Genomic DNA, 23,739 nt, shown 5'->3' with positions numbered 1-23,739 from the left:
CTCCACTCCTAAGCAGGGTAAGGGTGAGGAAGAAGAACACACAGTGCAGAAGACACAACACAGCTACAAGCCTCACTTCTGTAACCTCACTTCAGCTTCGTCAACACGACTCTGAGACAGAACTGTGGTCTCAAGAAAGGACAGCCAGCATCCCTGCCCTGCATCACAGCGGGACAGAAGTGCATTTTGAGGTAGGAAGGCAAAGATCAGCAGCATCTTCGCTCCTGTTGGGGCAGAGGGGTGGTTGTGATGGGCCCCTCTCCAGCAGGAAGATGTGATTCACAACAACTCTCCCTGCTGTTCCATGGATGCTCCTCCAGCTCAGAAACCATCATTCTAAACCTCCTCTGTTCACACAGCAATAATTCCAGTCCCTTGCTTCCTTTCCATTCTCAAATGCTGTTTCTGCCCAGTGTCTGCAGCTCATCTCAGCAGTGGGTTTTTCCACTTGCAGATTCCTACCTGCCTGGTAAAACCCACTGGAAACCTTCACACTAATGGGAAATAAACAGGACTATTTTTGCTCAGAACGGACTTGAACTACACTGCAGTTGCCACGGGATACTGAAAAAGCCACCGGATTTAAAATCAAAAGCTGCTTCTGCTTAATGGGACTCTGTTTTTCTGGGCTCACACTCCGAGAAGGTTCCAGTTTACATTGTCCAGGCTGCTCCTGGAAACAAAGGTCTGAAGGGAAATGTTAAGCATTACAGACAGGAGCCAATATCCAGCAGCAGCACAGCAGAGAGGCCCCTGCACAAGAAATACAAGATTGCAAGGAAAAAGAGAGGGAAGAGGAAAGGAGAACATCACAGTGACAACCAAACTCAGTGCTCCCTTGTGGCCACTCACCTTCACCCACTGGTCTGGTTTTACATCTTTTAAAACCAAGGTCAGCTCTGGCTTGTCCATCAGCACTTGCATTTTGGCACTGGTGGGGTCGTCACTCGTACAAATACTGATGGGGACCATCCACATGGGGAAATCCTCCCCTAAAAGAGGCAACAACAACAAAGGAAGGCCTAAGGAAAAAGGGTTTGCACACTGAGAAGCCTTGCGTGAGGCTGAAGTTTGGGCAGCAGCTGATGTCAGTATGCTGACATTTAAACTGACAAAAACCTGAAGGAAAAGGGCAGTTCTAGAGACCAACACCAAGGGTATCTGCAGCACCTTTGAAGCCTAACACTTTATTTTCCATCTTCAAATAGAGCTGACTTCCATGCAAGACATTTTTATTCATTCACAGCCATAAGACCAGCAGCTCACAGAGCTCCTCAGATGGCAGCAAAGCCCTTAAAGCGGACGTGGGAAGAGAAGAGCCTCAGAATGAAAGCTGAACTGAAGACTGCAGCTTTCACCATAGCAGGAAGACGTGAAAAGCATCACAGCACTCAGCTTTATGTTCATTCTGAAGCCTTAAACACCCAAATCCAAGCAGGGCAGCTGCCTGATCACCCAATATTGCTGTCACTGCACAAAAAGGAATGAATGCTCTGCTTCTGCTCCCAGCCCTCATCTTACCAGCATATGGTCCACTGGCACAGAACTTCTTCTGGACTAACTTCAACACTTTGTCATCTTCTTGCTAAAATATAAAAACAAAAACAATCAGATTCTTTAAGAATTCCAACTTATTTCAACGTTCAGAGCTAAAGAAGAAAGCAACTTCAGATCATTTAACCTCAGCTTCCACTCAGCACGACTTCGGTGCGCTCCTCGAACTCACAGAGCTTCCATCCTCCCCCACAAACAGAAGCTCCAGGATTCATTCCACTTCACTCATCATTACTGTTGTGGAGACGCACGTGCCCTGATCACCCACTGATTTTTTGGGGTCTGATTTCACTTCCCAGTCACTGATCCCAGCTCAGCCTGCGATGCTGCAGCGTAAGCACAATCAGAATGGAGCTGGAAGCACAGCGTGCACTGAGGGGACCCACAGCAGATACTGCACTGCCCCTGCAGCTTTTCAAACACAAAGAGCAAACGGGCCACGTCAGCAAAGCCCAGGCACAGGGCCTGCAGTGCCTCTGGATAAACTCTATTTCACTTTCCACCGGGTTCCTCCTCTTCTCCTCCCTGCAGGAACAGACCTGCCACTACACAAAGCAATTCACTGCACGTTTTTAAGATACTGGAAAGCACCAAATTTGATCTTAAACACAGCGAAAGGCAGAACATCTGCTCTGAAATTAAACCAGCTGCTGTAAGGGGAATTACTGCACAACTCACCTGTTCAGCTTCCACGTAAATGAGTGGAAATCCCATTTGTTTGGTCCATGTGTTCATCACAGCAGCAATAGGTTTACCACTAGCTTTTTCCAGGCTTTCCCAGAGGTCCTCTGTAAGGAAGAAAAGACTGACTAAGGACACCCCGAGCCCCACCGTGTCAGACACTGTTACACCATGGGGCTCTGGGGGGTGGGAGCTGCGGTTACTGCTCCCATTTGCCCACTGTGATCTCCTCTGCCCTTTTGGCAAGTTGTGAAGGTGACAGGTGAGAAAAAGGAAACGGTTTAAACCACCTGCAGGTGAGGAGAAGGGGGAGAAAACCTCACAGCAACTCAAAGCACGCCATCAATCCAGGCTGCACGCTGGAAGTGGCGCGGAGAAGAGCCTCTCCCTGCACTTTTCATCTGTGATGTCAAAAGAGCCAAGCGAGCCACGGCCTGCTTGAGGCTGAAGGTCCAATTGCATGTTTAGGAATGACACCCCCCCAAAAAAAGGCCTAAGAGATGTCAGAGCAGACTTTGAACTGTTTACTCATCCATGCAATCAATACTGCCAAGCGTGGCGTGCAGCAGGCAAACCACCAGGCTCCATGTCTGTCACCACGGGGCTGTGCTCATCAGCACGAGCTGCAGCTCCTGCAGTTCACCTCACCCAAGGCACAGAGCCCCCAGAGGGTGCAGAATTCTGGCTGTGCAGGGAAACCTCATAGGAAACTGGATGCAAGCCCATTATTTCCTGCTTTTCTGTTACTCAGTTGCAAAAGCAGCTACGTAAGAAACCAGCACAAACCGTGTCTCAAGAAATTACTTCTCTTAATCACGTAATAATCAGTTACCTGTGGCTGCATTCTTCTGCAGGAACTTTGTTAAATATAAATTCATTCCTTTCCGAAAGTCCTGGGAACACACAATTGGATGCATGTCATGGCACCACAGCAGAGGCCCCTTCCGTCCTCCCTCCGTGCTGCTTTTAGATTCAAGAACCAACCCAGGAATCCCAGGATCCACACCTGTACACCTGTAACTCCCTCCTAAACTCTGCTGCTACAAAGATGAACTCTTCTGTGTTTTTCCCCAAGCCAGATTTCACCACTGAGATCATTTTATTTCTGTATCTTCCCCACTGCCTCATTTCTCCTAGGTAAGTTCAAGTACAGCCCAAGACCCACACAAAACCAAATACAAACCCAAAACCCACACAGAAGAGAAGTCTTGGGGATAGAACAGACATAAACTTCAGGTGTTTGCAGTGCAGAAACATTTGAGAACCTACAGTTAGCTCCTGACAACGGACTTTTTACCTCATCACCAATGTAGTCGTGCAGCATTCGGATCACAGATGCTCCCTTGCTGTAAGAAATAGCATCAAATATTTCATCTACTTCGGATGGATGGCCAACACTAACCTGTGATGAAGAGGATAATTAACGGTCAGTTAATTGCCACAATGTTCTCATTTTGTTTGTTCTGTTGCTTAGGGAGTTTTCTGATTGAAGAAAGCAATGTGTAACAGAGGAAAATCCACCAAGTGTGAATGCAACCTTGGGTTTTTCCTTGCATTATGAACAAGTGTACAGCTCCTTCTTAACAGGGAACAAAAAACTCACATCCAGCTGACAAGAAAGAAGGGAGATAAGCAGGAGGACAAGGCTTACTTCAATTGGGTGACTGTTGTCTAAGGCATCGAGCTCCTGAGCTCGTGTGTAATCAGCAGAAACAAACTGAGTCCAGATGTCATACTCTGGAAAGCAGTGATCGACACACAGGTACTCAATCCAGGAGGCAAACCCTTCGTTCAGCCAAAGATGGGTCCACCACTCCTGGAAAATGAAGGGGGTAGAACAATAAGAACAAGATTCCAAGGGCTTTACTTTACCAACAAGAAGTCAGCAGCAAAGAGAAACTTGTAACGTCCTCATTCAGCACAGGGCAGAGAACAGGGAATGCCTGCGAGCAGCAGCTCCTCCCTATGAAGGGGTCAGCAGCCCAAGAAGAGCAGTGAGCACAGCTCATCTCCTCCTGTCTTAGAAAAGATCCAGAAATACCCTTACAGGACACACTAATAAAGAAGGATCTGATGATAAAGCAGCTTTTAAGACTGTTATGACAGGACACAATATGGACGTGAAGCACACAGCAACAAAAAGTAGAACTTGTAGCTGTTAGATACCATGGTCACGAGGTTTCCAAACCACTGATGAGCAAGTTCGTGTCCCACAACCAGAGCCACCCACTGGCGAGATGAAGAACAGGAATTTTTGGGGTCAATGAGCAACGCAGTCTCCCTGTATTTAAAAGAGAGAGGTAACTGAGCAGAGTGAAACGTGCCTAGGTCCAAAAACACAGCAAAAGCAGGTGAAACAACCTAAATGAGCTACAGAGTCATCGGTACAACTGAAAAAAACCAAGAGGTATTTCAGTTTAGACGTTGCTTTGGTAAGTTCCACAGTTACTGGAATGCTTTGGAGCAACATTTCCTCACAGCATGCAAGAAAACAAGTGCAGTAACCCAAGCAGGAACGAGAAAGTTTATGCTTTGTGTGTAAAACAGCTCCCCTACGTAATCTAGGAAGGAAGGGGGGACACGACAAGTCTCACCTGCACTGAAACTCCCTTTGCACTGCGTGGTGGATGCACAGCCAACCTCCTCTGCCCCCCTCAGCCCCAAAGGAAGCCCAGCTCCCTCCAGCTGTGTCCCACGCACACAGTCCTGCACACACAGCAATGGGAGCCCCCAGCTCAGGCAGCACCACCTTCCAACACCCCGCTGCAACCGGGATGCGGTGGGGCAGCAGCTTCAGGACTGCTGTGCTGCCAGGGGACGAAGCTCCAGCACAGCTCTGTGCCAACCTGCTGGCCCCAAGGGGATCAAAGCAAGCGTGCCAAATCGAGAGTAAAAGGGGGAAAAAGGAAGCAGCAAAAACTAAAGGCTTCAAAAAGGAAATAATCTACTCGTTGGTGGGGTTTTTTCCCCCCCACGGGAGGTAAAAGATTTCATCAAAATCGTAAGAAGTTCAGATGTGGATTTTTAAACCTGGATTCAAACATCCACTGCAATTCTTTTTTTTTTTAAGGCCAAATTCAAAGTTTAGCAAAAGAAATTCAAAAGGATTGAAGTCCAAAGCTTCCAAGCCCAATGTACAAAATGGAGACTCAGTCTAACAGTGTGCACAGATCGTGTAGGACTATCAAGCAAAGGTCTAAAAGCTTGATCAGAGGAACACCAAAAACTGAAAAGGAAGGCAAGTTAGCATTTTTCATTTACATGATAATCATGTGGCTGCTACATTGACCAACTTGCCTGCAACATAAAAGAAGGAACCCTTCCAGCTGTGCCAGTAACTTGGAGGGGGGAAAAAAAAACAGCCAAGAAAGTTCTCTTGGAGAACAGGCAGTGCTGCCAGACAGCTGAAAGCCCTCACACCCTTGGACAGTGCTTACAGAGCTCATTCCTGCCTTCCTGAGGTCTGTGTAGCAATGCACGCTGCTGCAGAAGTCACAAGGATTCAAACTGAAGCAAGGGCTGAAGGTATTGATTTAGTCTTATTTGGGATGACGCCAGCTCCCTAAAACTAATTCCAGTTACTGCTAAGAATTAGTGAACAAAGAAGGGGAAAGACAGTATTTTAACAGCATACCTATAAGTAACAAGGCCCCAGTTCTCCATGGCACCTTTATAAAATAAATACAAAGGTTTATTGATATGGATACACACCTCTTCCTAAACGTTTATCATTCAAATAAAATACAGTTCATCAATAAAGTGAGTTACTTTACCAGCAGCAAAATCTGCAATAGCTATGAGATCAATTTTAGGAAGAGGGTAAGGAACATTGAAGTAGTCCTTATAAAAAGGCAGAGTTTTAGCAGCAACCTGTAAGAGAGAAGAGGAGAAACCTGGTAAATATTCTGTTAACTTGGAACAACTGGTGAAACCAAAAGCTTCCCGATGGCCAAGACCAGCTGATGAGAGCAGCACACACAAGCTTTCCTCCAGGCGACTCGCTCCCAGCTCCCAAAGCACCTTGGAAGGCTCCCATCCCCTTTTCCTCCCAGGCTGCCCCCTTTCCTTCAGCATTCCTCGTCGCCCATGGATCACAGCTGCACCATTAAATCGAAACGACTCGAGTGAAACGTTGTTCTGTCATCACAGACACGAGTTTGTCCACAAGTGAAGCCTCCTCCAACATCAAACCCAGTCCCCCTAAGCTACTGAAGCAGAACACCCTCCCAAAGCTCTGCCAGATCTGTGTGGCCAAAGGAGAGGCGCACGCAGCCTGCAGAGCTCACACCACCACCACCAAAATCACCTTGAGTGCATTTACCTCTAACGCAAACTTTCCTTGCTCAGCTTTGCCCACAGGAGTGTAAACACGCACCAAGACCCCATCGAGGGACCTGGTCTCTACAAAGTCATATTCTCCCACCACAAATGCCACCAGATACGTCGACATGATGGGGGTGCGAGCAAACTTGACTTCCACCAGGTTCTCATCATCTGGGTACGGCTTCCGGTCAATGACATTCTTCAACATGAAAGAGAAGCAGATTTGTGGAAGTGAAACTGTTCTGCAACGCCTGGCATTCACTACAGCATCGCTAGGAATCGCGTGTTGAACAGGAAAGAAGTTCCCTGGTTTAATAATACAGATCACCAGTTTTCCCCCCCCCTTGCTAAAAGAAGCCCCATCACGAATGGAGACGTGCTGCTGTGATGCACACACGGTGGAAAGGCAGGTGCTCTTCTATGCTATCTGCTTTATGTTCTATTCCTGGAAAGGCAGCTCAACATGTCAGCTATCAGCTGCTGCCCTGCACACAGGATGTTATGCAGTTCCCTGTAAGGCACGAGGCTGGGACCCAAATACTGAAACAGAAACCATAACCACGTGGTCAGTGAGCAAAGCCAGACCTCGCAGGGAACAGTGAAATGAACTGCATTTACCGAAAGAAAAACATCAAAACAAAACCCATCTTCAAACTCACGTGCTTTCCTCCAAAAGAGCACCCAGAAATATCTGCACCGTGTTTCAAACAGTAACCTGAGAACGTTTGTGTCTGTGACAGAAGTGCTGCCACCTGCACACCAGACATCCTCCAGGGCAAAAAACACGCCTGTTTATCTCAAGCTATAGCAGCTATACAAACATGCTAAGGGTTGGCTGTTCCCCCCCCCCCCAGCCACTCTCCATCAAGCAGCACGTGGCATGACATATGCTAGACTTCAGCTAACAAAACAAACGTGCACCACTGTGGTTTGTAAGGTCTGTTTAGGTTTTGTGCTAGCATCTGAAATAACAGTATCATCTTTTAAGAGTTCTCTCGATTTACAGCTGCTTACTCATAGCTACGAAGACAGACTGCATTCCTAAGTCCCCAAACACATTTCTCTTCCCATCAGGCAGCTGCCTTTATTGTAGTTGTATTCAGAAGACAGTTGGTGCATCGAGAACTTACCATATTTGACAAAGCTACTCTGTCTTTAGGAACCACCAATGAAATATCAAAAGTCGCCTTAATAGCAGGCTCATCCCAGCAAGGGAAAGCTCTGCGAGCATCAGTAGCCTGAAAGAAGAAAGAACATTAACCCAAGAGATCACAAGAAGCTGCTGCAATGGAAACAGACCAAAAATAGGTATATCTTATGGGCAAGAAGTTGGATGAATGCAGGCTGGTGGTGATGGCACTGTGCACCTCCTCACCGACCCCCCTGAGCCCTATGTTAAAGCATTCGGTGACTGATGCGATCGTTTGTTTCTCTCTCTGTTTTTCTCCTTCCTTTGTAACGCAGCTAAAAAGCACTCTGTGCTCTGATGGAATCCTACAGTCTGTGCAGAATTTAGCAGAGTCATGGCAGGAGCAAAGCTCAGTCATGTGAGAGCAGAAGGGCACGCAGGCATTCCCAGACAGCAGACACAGGACCACCTGCCCTGCACCCAAAGGAAGCCTTCTGTGAGTGCCAGGCAGCACTCTGTGTTTTCCTGTGGCACGCAGCTACGAAATCACAATATGGAATGAAATTCTGTCCTTATGACCAGGGCTTACATAATGCTTGAGCCATTTTCTGGCTCGCCTTTTGGATGTCATTATAATCACAGAATCACCCGGGTTGGAAGGGACCCCAAGGATCACGTAGTTCCAACCCCCCTGCCCAGCAGGGCCACCAAACATCCACATTCAGATCAGGTTGCCCAGGACCCCGTCCAACCTGGCCTTAAACACGTCCAAGGACGGGGCATCCACAACCTCCATGGGCAGCCCGTTCCAGGGCCTAACCACTCTCCTAGTAAAGAACTTCCCCCTAACATCCAACCTAAATCTTCCCTCCTTCAACTTAAAACCATTTCCCCTCGTCCTGCTGTTGTCAGCCCTTTTGAAGAGTTGACTCCCCTCCTGGGTGTAGGTTCCCTTCAGGTATTGATAGGCTGCAATGAGGTCACCCCGCAGCCTTCTCTTCTCCAGGCTGAATAATGCTGAGATAAAGGCAGAATGTTCTAATTAAAAATTAATATATTTCACAGGGGCAAGCCATACAGATGTGTTTGACCACATCTACATAAATAGATGTTTCCAAACGCTGCATCTGTTTTATTTATATATAGTGCATCACACATCAGCATGACTGTTGGCTGGGGAATGCGCCAGACCCAGACTGCACCGACCTTCAAGTCACAGCATAAAGGACAGTTTGAGCACTGCCCATCCACCAGAAGCAAGAAAATAAAAGCATTTTTGAAGTTTACCCAAAGCAGAACCAAAGCCAGGACAGCAGGCCTGCGCTGCTGCCGAGAACAAAGACCCCACAAGAATGAGAACCCTTGCAAAGAGAAACGCAGCCCGTACCTCAAACTGAGTGACAGCAGCATAGCGTGTGTCTCCAGTAGGGGTTGTGTATTTACTTCGGTAAAAACCTTTCATTTTATCATTCAGCTCCCCTACAAAGTCTATCTTCAACGTTCCCGTCCCTGAAACAGAAACAGATTGGACGCTGTTAAGGAAACACCACAGAGCATCTCTTTGGCCCCAGACCTGCAGCCTGGGCCTCTCAGCTGGACCACTGCCTTTCTGAAGATGGCCTTTGGTTCATCCCCACCCAAAGGTTTTCTGACTTTCGAACCCTTTGCTCTCCTTATGAAAGAAATGAGATCCAGCAGAGCTAAGCATCCAAACCAGCGCAGGCAAAGCCAGGCGTACCATCCAACAGAGCAGGTTCCTGCAGGTTCCTTCTCATCCTCTGAACACAACACAGGAACCAAGAGAGATCTCCCTGAAGCCATTTGACAGGCCTGACCCCACTGCCCTCGTGTGTATTGGCAAAAACACAAGCTGTGGCTGTTCATCCTCTGAAACTTGCTGCAGAAGCAAAGCGGAGCACTGGTCGCATTCAAGCTCCTAAGTCAATTAGACTCAGGATTTATTCTGCCCTCCACCACTGGGTGTAAAAGGGGAAACCTGATCTTGATCAGAAAGGCAGCCTGCCAAAATCCCACAGCACGAAATGCCAGCAGTTTTATCACCTGACCATCTTTACATTTGCGTTGGAAAAGATGAAGCAAAACAGCTTCATCCAAACCAAGGAGCTAAGCTTCAATCCACAAACCCCACACAGCAAAAAAAACAATGGCTTCAAAAGATTTAGTGCATTCAAGCCTAGGAAAAACGCTGCAGTAACTCAGATTAGCCCTTTCTCAGTAAGAGAACAGATCATCAGTATGTGACAGAAATAGCTTTGAGCCTAAAGCCCAACAGCAGGTAAATAATTGGAGTCACCTTCATGTTAGAAGCAAACACCACCATTAAGAAAACAATCTCTCCAGTTCCAGGGGCCCACAGTGATCTTATCTGTTGTGCTTCCCATGAACCTCAGAGATTCCAGTACCACAGGGACCTTGTGAAAGAGGTCTCTTGAGTCAGGTGTTAATCTGTGCTGCCCTTCTAAGCACCCATTCACTGAGCAGACACAGAGATCATCAAAGCACTTCCAAGAGAAACAGATGAAGAGCAGCTTCTTATGGCACTTCCTTGAACCGCGTTCTTTCTGCTAGAAGAGGGAACTCCAACTCTAAGGTATTCTCAGAGTTACTCCAGTCTGACAGCTGACAGCTCAGGTTCCACTCCCTCAGCCTCTGGGGGACACGCAGCTGCTGCTCCAGCTTTGCTAAGCACCACAAATGCAGAGGGCAAAGCCAGCTGAAAGCACCTGAACAGCTCTTACCTTTCTGAAGGGTACTGGGAAAGGAGAGGGTAACCTTCTCATCCTCATTCTGATAGTTGAACCCTGTGGCGTGTACCTCTGCAAGAGAAAGATTTCGTTTGAAAGAAGATCCAGGGATGCTTTTGTAACTCCTGAGCACTTCAGATGAACCCGATCAGCCGAATCCAACAGCAAATCAATGGAGGTTTTGAATAATCCAGAAGGATCGTTTTGAGCAACCAAAGAAACACCAGCCTTTGTCTGCAGTGACCCCACCTCACCTTGCTTCAGGCCTGAATTCAGCACATTCACTCCAGAGCCTGTGCAACACTACTCCAGCCCTCGAAAACAGCAAGAAATGGCACTGTTTTCCCTCAATATTAAAGGCTTACATTAGTGCAGCGGGAGTCCTGTTAATTACCCTGAGCAGAATGCTGATGATTTAACTAATAATTCGTGGGCTGGTTTGAAAAGCACACTAATGCCCACAGCAAGGTGGTTTTGTTTGGTTATAAGCACTAAGAAAAACTCGATGCTGATTTTATTTTAAGCATGTCTTTAGACCCACAGACCTACCTTGGAGATGGTGCACCATTCAGCAAGGGCATCCAAAACCAACTGGAATATTAAGCAGCCCGGCATTCATTCACACAGCGTCGGGATCTATTTGTAGATGCAAACATCTCAACTATGAGAGCAAAGCAGGAGAGCTGGGGGAGGGAAGCAGCAGAGCAGAGCTGCCCTGCAGCCCGTGGACAGAGCCAGCTCCTCCTGGTGCTCCTTCCTGCCCAGCTCCCCAAGTGCCACTGGGGCACACGAAGCGATGCACGACGGCGCTCCTCCAACCACACATCTAAAATAGCTGCACGGGGCCTTGCTGTGCAAGTTCTGCTATCTTTGTCCCCCTATAATTAACTGCTGCCATAACTAGCTATCTCTAAGGAATGCAAATCTGCACCAAAACAGATCAGCAGAAACAGAGACCGCACGTCAGTGCCACAAATGAACCAGCTGGGTAACCCTGGGCACGGCAACGTCGTGCAGGAACGCGTAACTCCAGGTTCACAGCGAATATCTGGCAGGTCAGAGCAGTTTGTGAAGATCCACAAAGTGCCCAAACCAGCATCCAGTGGCAGCATTCCCAGCACGAACTGCCCACCCCATCCACTAACAGCAAATCCGATGGGAAAACAAGGTTTGGGTGCTGAAATGGCAGAGAAACTCAGGGAGCTTTTCAGAACTGACCCAGGAAGAACGATGCAGCAAAAACGATGCAGCAAAAACGATGCAGCAAACAGCCTCTGCAACCACAGAACGGCCTGGGTTGAAAACAACATAAAGATCACCTAGTTTCAACCCTGTGCCACAGGCAGGGTCACCAACCATCAGCCTGGGAGGCACACAGACACACATGCTGCTTTCTGAACAATCGCAGAGAGAAGGGACAAAACAGAACAGAACAAAACAGAACAGCTACTGCAGAGCGAAAGGCTCGTTTAAAACAAGGCTGTGATTTACAGCATGCCCTGCCTTCCCTGCTCAAGTGTCACTACCAGAACCCAGGTACGCAGCTTCGGAGGCAGCCCGAACGTTCTCAAGACGTTCAGATAAGCTGTTGTATAGATAGCAAATGTAATTGGAGACATGGTTTGATTTTGTATAAAACGTGACGTGTTGGTTTGGTTTTTTTTCTGGAATACGATGCTGTCAGCCTTCAATCAGAGCAAACACCACCCTCTGCTCACAGAGCACACAAACCACACCGGCGCTGCTTTCACACCGCGCCGCTCGGCCTTCGGGCAGGGCAGCACCATGACACAACTCGAGCTGTGCAAACAGACAAAGATCTTTACAGGATGGAAAACAACTCCACACTGTAATGGGGAGCTGCGAGAGTTTAAAGATCAGCTGTGAGCCGGATGAGATCAACTGCTGAAACAGACCTGCTTGGGTTTGCTCGCTGGGGGAAGCCAGCTGTACCCTCAGCAATGGAAAAGTCCCTTCATGGAGGGGCTGTGGTCCATTGCAACTGAACTCACACCAACAGCAAAGCCATTGCCTCCACTTACTGCATGTAGGCTTGGAGTTTTTCTATTCCAGGCTACAGCAGGATCGATATCCCCTGCTTTACTCCTCACTGTCCCTCAGGGGTGGCTCACATAGTCCTCAAAGCAGTTACTGATACATTCACACGTCAAAAAGAACAGAATGTAAATGAAAGATTTGAAGCTACACTCTCTAAACTGACGACTCAGCACTAATAATTAAACCCACAGCAAAAAGCAGCACAGAAAACCACCAGCAATGCTTCTTGTCGTTTAAGAGAACCACTCACAAACGAAGATGTAATTGCAGTTAAAGGCCGTCCGAATTCCTAACAGCACTGAATACAAAAAGCTCCTGAGGAGAACAACCCGGTTTTGGCAGCCTGCTCACTTTGGAGAGTCTGGCACTGCAAGGTTGCAAGTTAATCACCAGCACATTAGTGCACAGTCTGGACCAAATAGCATGAGAAAATACAAAGCTGCTAGAGCTGCCTTGGAAAAAAAAGCATCCAAATCAGAGCTAGCGACTCTCCGGGACTGGGAGTGCTGCAGATTAGATTTTACAACAGCATTTTAAACAAATTACAGCCTTCCTACAAAGTACTTCCTGAAATGGCACGGTAACGAGATGGAAACGTCAATTAATGATCCCAATTTCTGTGTTACACACTTCCAAACGTGGAGCCTCGCCAGCGGTTCCAACCGATGTCAGACGGACGCGGAGCAACACGGCCAAGTGGGAATGGTGGCACTGGGACTATCAGAATTGAGCTGGCTGCAGAATAATGCTGCTCTATGCACACAGGTTGGGCTGGGGGGGGGGGGGGGGGGGGGGGGGGGGTTGTGTTTTGTTTTTCCAATTGGCCCCACATAAAGCAGGATGAGATGGACCACTCCAACAGAGCTGCTGGGAGAAGTCAGCTGCACCCACAGCAATGCAAAGCTGATTCCTGTGGAGGGGCTGGGGGCCGTTAGAGCTGAGCTCACCCAAACTGCACAGCCATGGCCTCCACTTCCCATCACTGCACTCTGGTTTGGGATTTTTCCATTGCAAAGTACTGAGCTACCAATATCTCCCGATTTATTCTTCACTGTCATTCAGCTGTGGGCTACGTAGCAGAAATCGGGACTGGCACTTGAAAAGTTCAGCCATCATCCCTCAGCTCCCAGTCAAACTTTGGGAATGCATCTGATTGCCCTGGAAATGCGCATTAAGGACCGAATGCCACCCCCTGCTGCCTCCATCTCCCAAAGAACAAACAGGTGGAGCCTTGCAGGAGAAACCCTCACACAGCTGAACTCGCTCTCAAACATCCTCCATAAGCAACATGAAGAAGATTCACCCAAGGGACCAAACTCTGCTGATTCAGCTGATTTCTGTTGCTTCGTTGGACCACATTTCATATTTGGTTTTTGTGATCAGTTCTAAAATTACCATCCAGAAGCTGTGCACAATAGAAGCATTAGTAAGACTGACTTGATCTGTATCAACAGGTGCCAGCAAACAGCCTGCCAATTTCATGCAATTTTACTTCCAAAGCCATTACACTATTTGGCAGTTCACCAACCTGAAAGATACGTTTTAACCCCACGAAGCCAGACTATAATTACAGAAAACATGCCAAACTGCACCTCCAGTATTTATGCTACAGCACTTGGAGAGGTGAGCACCCACACTGCAGCCCTCAGCATCCAGAGCCCGAAAGCTGACATCAGAATGAAGAAACTCAAGCTACAGAAATTGATTTCCAATTTACTCAGTTTTAAAGACAAAAGCCTCTGTGAAGCTCTGCTGTTAATACTTCAAGGAGAGTGCACCACTGGTAAGGAATATAAAAGCAGACCCCCTGAAGGACAGTGAGATCAGCTCCGAAAACACAAAAACGAGCCACAAACACCCTCTCTATTTTATTAACTTCCCTTGACTCGAGGGGAAAGCAATGATTCTCAGGCACCTTTTCCATTTGTTTTCACTTTCTCAACAGCAAAACAAGGAGCCAGCAGGCGGTGTGGGCTGGGAAGCAGTGCTGGATGGAACAGACCCCATCAGCTCTGCTCCTCCCTGCACTCTGTGTGCTGCTTCCCTGCTGCAGCTCCCAACAGCACCTCTGCTTTCTTTGGTCCTACATTAAAAAAGCATCAGATTGAAGTGCAAAAACTCCCTGTTTGCCACACCAAACTCCATCAGCCTGAGGATTCAGCCTGCTATTCCAGAGAGGGCACTGCAAGAAGAATGAAGCAGTCCCAAGGAAGGCAGGTTCCTCGTGCAGGGGTTCAGGCACAGCCCTTCCCTCCGAGGCTCCCAGCTGCTGGGCAGACGTACCTGGGAAGTTTAACCCACTCTCCATGGCCTCACACACTCCTTTAATTCACAACCCAGTTCTGACACAGTTGCTCCTATGACTCTTCCTCCTGCAGAGCCTTTTGTTGTCTGAGGGATGTAAGAAGCAGTTGTACATCGTGGACCAAATTACTTCAATGCCTGAGGCAGCAGAGGCTCCCCGTGACAGCCAGAAACCCTTCACCCACTATCAAAGCATTGCTCCATTCCAAGCTCCTGATTTCCCACACCTTGATCACTTCATACTGTAATCACTGTAACTCTTTTTGGGCCTGCTAAAATCTCCACACAATAGATTGGTGACGACATCAACCTCCATGGCAGCGTATCATGACAGCTCCTGCTGCCTTGTGTCCCCAAGAACCTCCTGTCTTCCAGTGCACTGCCTGCTCTCCTCCACACAGCCACCTTTATCCACACTAGGAAAATTCTGTTCCATGTCAATTAAGTTCTTTGCACTTTTTCAGAGCCTTCACAGTGAGGATTTCCTACTGCTGGCCACGCCTGATCCAGCTCTAAGCAAAGCCCTTGCTGCAGCTTTTGTCAATATTGCCAGGTCCATAGGTGCAGAGGATGTTTTTTTATGCAGGTACAACAAACAAACAAAGTCACAGCAGGTGCCCTTTCGCCTATGACACACAAATGGGAGAGCAGGCCAAAGGAAACTTGAGGCAACACACAGGAATGGGGAAAAGAAGGAAGGCTGGGGAACTGGCTGCACGCTGTACAGGGAGGGCAGCTCCTCCAGTTATGAGATGTATTTTCTATTGATGTTGTTAACCGTTGGCAGCAGCAACAAAAACACCATAAAACAGCAGCCCTACCTTCGTCTCCTTCTGGCGCATAGGAGGCTGTAATGATGTCGATGTCAGCACAGTTCATCACAATCTGGTTGGTGCCATGCTTCACCTGCAAGAGAAACGTCATCAGCACCAGGAATAAGGGAGCAGAGTAAAGGAGCACAGGGGGCAGGGCACCCCAGCAAGGCAGGCATTCTCCATCTATCGACTCCCACATCACCACGTGCTTCCAAGGGGCAAAGCAGAGAAAGATTTTCCACTGCCTGCTCTCGTCCTTTTCAGAACCCGAGTGCCTGAATCCCACTCCAACCCTCCGTCCCTGCTTATCAATACTGTAATATTTCAGGGAATGGGCTGCCTGTTCAATACGTGTGCTGGACAATGGGGCCCTTGTACATGCCTGGAAGCCAAGACCAATGAAAACAGATGGAAAGCTGTAGGCTTCCTTTCAGCAACGACCTGGAGGAGACTGCAGAACAAGTGGAATGCTTGTGAACACAAACCCACACCTCCCAGAGATCACAGGCAGCACAACCTACAGCTCAGCATTCTGCACCGGTGACGATGTTACAAGTTCTTAGGTTAAAAACATCTGCCAAGAAATTCCCTTTACATTTTCCTGAAGGCTTTCCTTCTGCCAGCTCTTGGCTACGCACACTTTGCTTTATTTAACAAGCGGCCGGCTCCCAGCGTAGTCACAAACCGCCTCCCCGTGCCAGCTCCCTATTTGGATGCAAGAGCTCGAACACAGAAGAATTCAAATTAAATATCAATTAATTACAAAGGGGCTAAATATTTGGGAACTAAACTAGGAATTATTCAGAACCTTAGGGCTGCAGCCACCCAAACCAGCACGCTGGATGGAGCCGGACAGCACTTCAGGCAGCAGGCAATGCCTGCTCTGCAGAGAAAGGAGAATCCCTCCAACAGCCACTGCCGTGCCCAGACACTTCAATCCTTACAGCATGAGGACTTACAGCCCTTTCTCGTTGCTTTTTGCCTCCTAGTGCCCTGTTAGCCCTCTCCCTGCTACCAGCAGAGCCACAGCAACCAAATGTGAGCATCAGTGCTGGGGATGCTTCAGGCATCCAAGGCAGCTCTCAGCCCCCAGCCCTCCTGCCCAGGCTGACTGCAGGAACGCTTCCTCAGTCGTCGTGTGCACAAGACCCAAATCTGGTCGGTGATGAGAGGCTTCAGAAATTCAACCATGTAACTCAATAGCATCGTTAAGAATGGGCCATCTAACCTAATAATCTGCCTGCCCAAGTGCTAAAACCTGACTGCCCAAGGAAAGCCACCCCCCTCAGACGCTTCACTGGGCACAAACCTCCCCCAGCAGTTTCTCCATTCTCTCATCACCTCCCTTGCTGCTCCTCATCCCAGCAGCAGAGCTGGCTGTGCACTCAGCACCCAGCTCCTTTCCCCACGGTGCCCCTGAGGGTCACAGAACCGAACCAACAGCACCCAAAGACCTGCTTGGGATTCCACAGCAAGGGATACAACACACTTGCAAGGCATGAAGCTAACAGATGGAACAGCTGCAGAACTCGGGCTGGAGCCGATGCTTCCAGTACAGACTTGCAATCTGAAATCCACGTTTTCCATTTGGTGTGCATGAAACCAAAGGATTGCAACACCTCCCAAAAGACAGAGATCCGAGCCCGATGATTTTCATCACAATTCTAAGGTTTGGGGTTTTTCGAGGTCTTCTAAAACACAGAAAAAGAAATCAGGATGAGAAAATCTTTTTATAAAAGACTACTTGTGAAGACCTTTATTCAATCTACAAATCCAAATCTCTCTGGATTAAGAATTCAAGATGCATAAATAGTTGTCCAAATTGCAGACAATACTGGATTTAACAATAGGCTTGATCTGTAAAAAATGAACTCTTCTGAGGACAGAGGAATTTCCAGCACAGCACTGTGCAGCAGAATAAGAAAGTTTACGTTGAAGCAGAGACAAATCCAGAGGCTCCTCAGAAAAGCAATTACCTATTCTTAGATTTCCCTTGCCTCCTACAGTGACATGGAAGAGGCATTTAAAGGGATTGAGCCAGGAGATGGAAAGATGAAAGGTAGAACTCAGTGCATGGATGCAGACATCCAGGACCACGCACCGCACTGCTGAGGCTCTGCTAATTGAGTTGTGGAAGGAAGGAAAGCTCTCAGGTTGGAGCAGAGGCCCTGGCTCCCTCCTATCGCCCAGATGATGGACAGCAGACACACCTGGAGGAACAACAGCAGCACAGAGCCACAAACCACCCGTTTATCTCATGAGAACCTGCAGCACAGCCCCACTGGGAATGGAAGGAGGGAATGAGACGCAAAGCTTTAAGTTTGCTGCTTCCCACGGAGCTCCAGCAGCGTTCAGAGCCAGCAGTGCCCCAAAACACACTGCAGACACTGGGCTGCTTTGGTGCTGATGCTCTCCCAGCCCAGCACGCCCCCTTCCACGCTCAGCACTTGCTGCTGGGAAGGCAAATCTGAGATGCCAGCTAAAGCTGCACCCAAAAAGTTTTCCCAGGGAATATCGTGCTGCACAGAAGGGCTGAAAAGGCCGATTACTCAACTATTGTGCACACCACAATGTTCATTTAGCACAAAAAGATGAAATCACTCTTGCCTTAGTGCTCTACAGCTCCTTTCCAGTTACGTTTCCTCCTATGGGCAGGCTGAGCCCAGGGCCGGGGGCTGTGAGCACGGTGGCACCTACACTGTTATTCTGACAGTGAGAAACAATGAAGACTTCAGCAGAGCTGTGCCAAACATGACTCAAAGATGCTGGGAGGCCGTTTGTTTTCTCTAGCAGGAAAGGACTCGATGGAAAAACTTCTTTCAGGACGTGAGAAACAAGATTTTGAATGGCTTCAGTGGAATGCCAGCCTACCTGAAACTGCACTGGGTGCTCAGCAGACACCTTCTGCAGCCAAAACGAATTCTGCAGGGCCTTTTGCAGGTCCAGGTAATGACATCTTGTAACTCTGCTTCACAATACTTGCCTTAATGCAGCATTACAGCCAGCATGCACACTTTCAGCTTTTACCCTCTAAAAATAGTCAACTAAAATTACTTCAGTTCTCTTCTAAGATGCAGCTTTTTAAGAATTCCTGAATACAGTGAGAAAAGTATGAGAAGGTTTTATTAATTCGTATCTTAGAGGAAACCAAAGTAGCCAAGCAGTAAAACTACCACTGCCAAGACCAATAGGTGCACTGGAAAAACCCCCTTCGCTCCAGTGACCATCCCTATATCCATCTGCAGCAGCCACACGTGCTTCAGAAGAGAACAATCTGCATGGACAAGCAAATCCCCCCGGAACTGTAATGAATGCCATCACCTCAGCGCTGTGAAATGCAGAGCTGGAGGGGAAAGGAGCAAAGATCCCCACTTCCTGAGGAGCAGCAGGCTGCAGCGCTCAGCACAGCACCTTCAGTGCTCACCTTCCCCAAATTCAGACCTGATTTCATTGGGTTGCAAATGTAAACTACAAAGCTGGATAAGAAGCCTGTGCGACACTCACCACCTCCTGCCCACCTCAGGAGATGCAGAGCACAAATACTACACCTGTTACAGCTCCATGTCTCAAGGTTTACATGCTGGAGTGTCAATCTTTAACCGGCACGCAGCGAGATCGGAAGACTGCGTATCTTTAGCTCAGCTCACTCTGCCTTATCAGCCTATTAAAAGCAACAGATACAGGTTAAACACTGCTAAATATAACAGAGCATCCCTAAGACACGTTAAAGGGGCTGGGAAAGATCCGTGCACGAGCCCATCCACCTCAGGTTGGCAACTCCTTCCTGTACAAATGCAGTTTGAGAGGGGAGAATCGCTGCTGTGCTGCCCACAGACAGCAGCAGGCAGGCAGCACTGCACCCACTGCCCTGCATGGACAGCTGAGCCCTCAGAGATGTGCCAGCACTGAGAATTCCCTCCTGGAGGCTCCCACAACGCTGAGCTTCAGCAGCCAGCTGTGTTTGTGCCTTACTCACGCCTGCCTTTCAGCACGGTGCAGGAGAGCAGGCCGACAGCAGGAGCCCTGTGTGCCCCACACCCTCCAGCAGCAGCGCTGACCCCAGCAGGCAGCAGAGCAGTGCACGGAGCTGATGGCTGCCCCCCGAGCACCAGGGCTGCAAGAAACCAATCTGCAGCTAACAAATGAATAAAGGAGATCAACTGCTTCCACTCAAAAAAAAAAATAGAAAAACCCAACCCAAATCTTCATTGTGCTCATTCTGAAACATCCACACCCCCAAATGAATGGTTCACAGCTCCAGGAGTGCAGCTGCTGGAGGGGCACAGGACCATAGCAGGCAGTGCTGCTCCAGACCCACAGCTGACACACAGGATCTGCTCCTCCCCACGTCCTGCCTGTGACCAAAGGCCCCCATTTCACGAGGAACCTGCAAGGATTCCTGGCTTTTAAGCCACACCAATGGAAAACTGTCCGTTTATATAATTGTTACATAATTCTCCAGGCTCCCAACGTGCTCCTATGACCACAATTTACATGATTTCAGGATCTCAGGTAAGCACTCAAAACTTTGGAGTTAGGCCGCCACGCACTTCACAAGCTAAGTATTAAATGTTATCATGGGACAGATTAGAGCATTGTTCCTTTATCAGGGAACAACAATCAGCAGGCACAGGGTCACTTCCCTAACTTGAAAACCTGAAGTGCCATCATAAACTACAGGCACGTATTCTTTCTTTTTAAGCCTTCGAAACCAGCCTGCTCACTGCTGACACCCAAGCAGCCTCCTTATCTTCTGAATCACAGAGGGCTTTGCTCTCTGAAGCCGTGGAAGAGATGCATCACCCCTCAGTGGGGCAGAAAAGCAAAGTGTTTCTGTTCAGATCCTGACAGAGGCCTCAGTGCCCGCAGCCAGGAGGGCTCAGCAGAGCTTTTTCAGGGCCTGGTGCTCAAGCTGAAAGGCTTAAAGCTCTACACAGAAAGCTGCCAACCCCAGCTCACAGCCAGCAGCACAAACTCACCCATCAGGTGTTTTGCTCCTGGTGTCTCGACTAGGAATTACAGCCCCTGCTAATTCCAGTTTGCTGTTCAATATGCAGAAGAGCAAACGAACATGTATGAAGCGTACAAACGACGTTCCCATCATTTAATCCTGCTCCATTTTGGTGTCTCAATTTCAGCACTCGCCCTGCAATCAGGAAGCATCTCCCCTTTCACTGCTCAAGGTGGATTTCCACTCGCCCAGCCATAATCACACTGCAATGGGGCAGAGGGACTAACGATCACGCTTTATTAATTATTAAAAACCATTTCTGGACCTTCAGGAAGAAGCATTCTATCTCATGATTACTTTCATTCCTTACCCAAAATCCTGAAAATCCAGTTTGTCTCACTGTTAAATCCCTTTCACCTCCAGGCCTGCACAAGGGATGCCGAAAGCAGGATGAACCCCGCTCTACTTTACGAAAGCTGCTAACAGAAATGGTCAACAGGTCCTCAACGGAGCCAATGAGATCCAAAAGCACGCGAGTTATTTCTTCTAGACTCAGCCTCAACTCAGTAAGGCACAACCAGCAAACGTCAGCACATTCTCATTAAGCAAGCCATTCCCTCGCACCTAGCATTGTTGGAGAGCTGGTTCTTCTTCTCCCCAGTAGGAGCACCAGTTATCCTCTCATTTTCTGGAGCGCGCCTTCACCAGGCTGGGGACACCAGCAGCCAAGCAAGCTTCACATCTGCAGCACTCACCACATCCACCTTCTGTGCACACCTGGGACGCAGCCTGGAAACTCTCCCATGGTTGTTATGTTACTCAGAGGCTTCAGAATAAAGATGCATCACATTAGAGGCTTTTAAAACATCCCCCTACTCCGTTTCTCTCTCCCACGGGAACAACAAGCTCGCCACAGCGAGAGCTGAATTGGTGACAACCTTGAACCCTCTGCATCAATGCTCTTCCTTATGCCCTCAGCTGGTCAGAAAGTCCAGAATGCTGCACTGTCAGGTGCTGCCTCTGCCCTAAGAAACCACTGAGCAATCCCTCGAACAGCAGCACAGAGCACTACCATATCCCAGCAGGGCTGAAATCCACAAAACCCCACACCAAACCCATAAGAAGGCTCCGAACCAACACGATTCCTGGAATTCAACGAAGTTTCCACGGCTGCAGCTCAACACCACTCGCTCCCAGCAGCCCCAGCCTGGCTTAAAAACCCATCGCTCCCCTCCCCCCCGTGTTATTTTTAACCGGGCTGATTGCAGTGATCCCATTTGCAGTGCAGCCCCACAGCTGTACCAGGGCCGAGCAGCAGCGCTTGGGCGCGAAGACAGGAATGGGTGCTTGGGATCCAAGCGGAAGAGATGGGGAATTTCTGCAGCCCCAAGGCAGCACGCTGTGGGAGGACCGGTGCTGTTTGACACCAACACGTACATTGACACCCTTTTTCTTTTTTTTTTTTTTCTTTTCAGGATTTCTTCCACATGACACAAACTTACTCATCCTCCTGCGGGTCCGCGGTCACGAGGGCTCACAGCTCAGCCCCCCAAGAGGGTCCCACAGTGCTGCAACCCACAAGGCTCTGGCAGCCCCCTGAGCACAGCATGGCAGCTCCCATTGGCCCCCCAGCCCCCCGCAGGCCCTCAACCCCCACAATGGCTCTCAGATCCCCCCCCACTGACTCTCTACCCCCACAATGGCCCTCAGACCCCCCCCAACGGTCTCCAACCTCCCACTGGCCCTCAGACCCAACACTGGCCATCAGATCTCCCTACTGGCCCTCAGATCTCCCTACTGGCCCCCAACAACCCCAATTGGCCCTCAGACCCCCCCTGAATGGCCCCCAACCTCCCACTGGCCCTCAGACCCAACACTGGCCCCCAACAACCCCCAACTGGCCCTCAGACCCCCCCCCACATTGGCCTCCAGACCCTCCCACTGGCCCCCAACCCCCACATTGGCTCTCAGACCCATACCAGCCAGCCCAACCCCCCCCCCCCCCCCCACTGACCCTCAGACCCCTCCATTAGCCCTCAGACTCCCCCACTGGCCCTCAGATCCCTCCTCACTAGCTCTCAGCCCCCCTCACTGGCCCTCAGTCCTCCCACTGGCCCCCAAGCCCCACATTGGCCCTCACACCCCCCCCCACCGGCCCTCAGTCAACCCCTTGGCCCCTGACCCCCCCACTGGCCCTCACACTCCTCCGCTAGCTCTCAGACCCCCCATTGGCCATCAGATCCCCTCACTGGCCCCCAACCCCCACACTGGCTCTCAGACGCACATTGGCCCCCACTGACCCTCACACTCCTCCACTGGCCCTCAGACCCCTCCATTAACCCTCACACCTCCCCCCCCCCCCCCCCACTGGCTCCCAACACTTCCCACTGGCTCACAACCCCCACATCGGCCCTCACACCCCCCCCACTGACCCCCACACCCCCATTGCCCCCCGGCTGCTCCCCGCCGCCCCCCCCAATCTCTCCCTCCACCCCTCCCCCCCCTCGCCTCACACCGCGGCCTACCCCGACCCCCCGCACCCCGACCAGGCCTCACGGGGCGGGGCCGCACCCGAGGCCCTCCTGCACCTGCCCGGCCTTACCGGGAACGTTGAAGGGATTGCGCTCACCTGCACGGCGGCTTCTAACTTGCCCTCGAAGGTGAAGTCGATGAGGTCGGGCTTAAGGCACAGCCCGTAGTTAAGGGGGCTGACGTCGGCGGGGAGCCGCTCGAAGGGCCGCTTAGCCGGCATGGCGCAGAGCGCCCCCCAGCGGCGGGGCGGGGCGGCGGAGAGGAATGAGAATGAGGGAAGAGTGGGGGGGGGTTGGGGGGGGGGCGCTGCGAGCGGCGGCGGCCCCGCACCGATACAGCGAGCGGCGGCGGCGGCGGGAGGGAGGCAGGGAGGGAGGGGCGGGGGCGCGCGCGCGCTCCCGGCACGAGGAGGCCGAGAGGGAGGAGGAGGAGGAGGAGGGGAGGAGGAGGAGGAGGGGAGGAGGGACGGCGCGTGCGCGCGCCGCGGCGGCCACGCGGCCGCGCACGTAGAGAGAGGCGAGAGCGCGTTGCGTAACGGGTGCGCGCCGCCCCGCCCCATAGGGAGCGAGAATTGGGGGGGGGGGGGGTTGGGATGGGGGGTTGTGTGGGGCAGCCGGGCTCTGCTGT

General features: G+C 50.0%; 1 protein-coding gene across 2 annotated transcripts in view; it reads right to left on the bottom strand.

The window, feature by feature from the left end:
• Window positions 1-23,477, bottom strand: part of NPEPPS (aminopeptidase puromycin sensitive) — a 30,610-nt gene extending 7,133 nt beyond the window's left edge. The window contains exons 1-15 of one of the 2 annotated variants that reach the window (XM_048926552.1): window positions 23,210-23,477; window positions 15,636-15,720; window positions 10,447-10,524; window positions 9,075-9,196; window positions 7,689-7,796; window positions 6,557-6,757; window positions 6,009-6,105; window positions 5,870-5,903; window positions 4,402-4,516; window positions 3,887-4,051; window positions 3,533-3,637; window positions 3,068-3,128; window positions 2,233-2,342; window positions 1,522-1,585; window positions 853-992 (exon numbers count right to left, since the gene is read on the bottom strand). In XM_048926552.1, the coding sequence (XP_048782509.1) occupies window positions 853-992; window positions 1,522-1,585; window positions 2,233-2,342; window positions 3,068-3,128; window positions 3,533-3,637; window positions 3,887-4,051; window positions 4,402-4,516; window positions 5,870-5,903; window positions 6,009-6,105; window positions 6,557-6,757; window positions 7,689-7,796; window positions 9,075-9,196; window positions 10,447-10,524; window positions 15,636-15,720; window positions 23,210-23,332 (1,608 nt within the window). In that variant the 5' untranslated portion in view covers window positions 23,333-23,477. Of the gene's footprint in view, window positions 1-852; window positions 993-1,521; window positions 1,586-2,232; window positions 2,343-3,067; window positions 3,129-3,532; window positions 3,638-3,886; window positions 4,052-4,401; window positions 4,517-5,869; window positions 5,904-6,008; window positions 6,106-6,556; window positions 6,758-7,688; window positions 7,797-9,074; window positions 9,197-10,446; window positions 10,525-11,001; window positions 13,204-15,635; window positions 15,721-23,209 lie in introns of those variants that run through there. The other variant, XM_048926553.1, reaches the window with a different exon arrangement.
• Between the last annotated feature and the right edge of the window lie 262 nt (window positions 23,478-23,739).

This window comes from Lagopus muta, chromosome 25, assembly GCF_023343835.1.
Source record: "Lagopus muta isolate bLagMut1 chromosome 25, bLagMut1 primary, whole genome shotgun sequence".
In the NCBI taxonomy this organism is placed as follows: domain Eukaryota; kingdom Metazoa; phylum Chordata; class Aves; order Galliformes; family Phasianidae; genus Lagopus; species Lagopus muta.
Note: the sequence above shows the minus strand (reverse complement) of the source record. Positions and strands in the feature narration are given on the sequence as shown.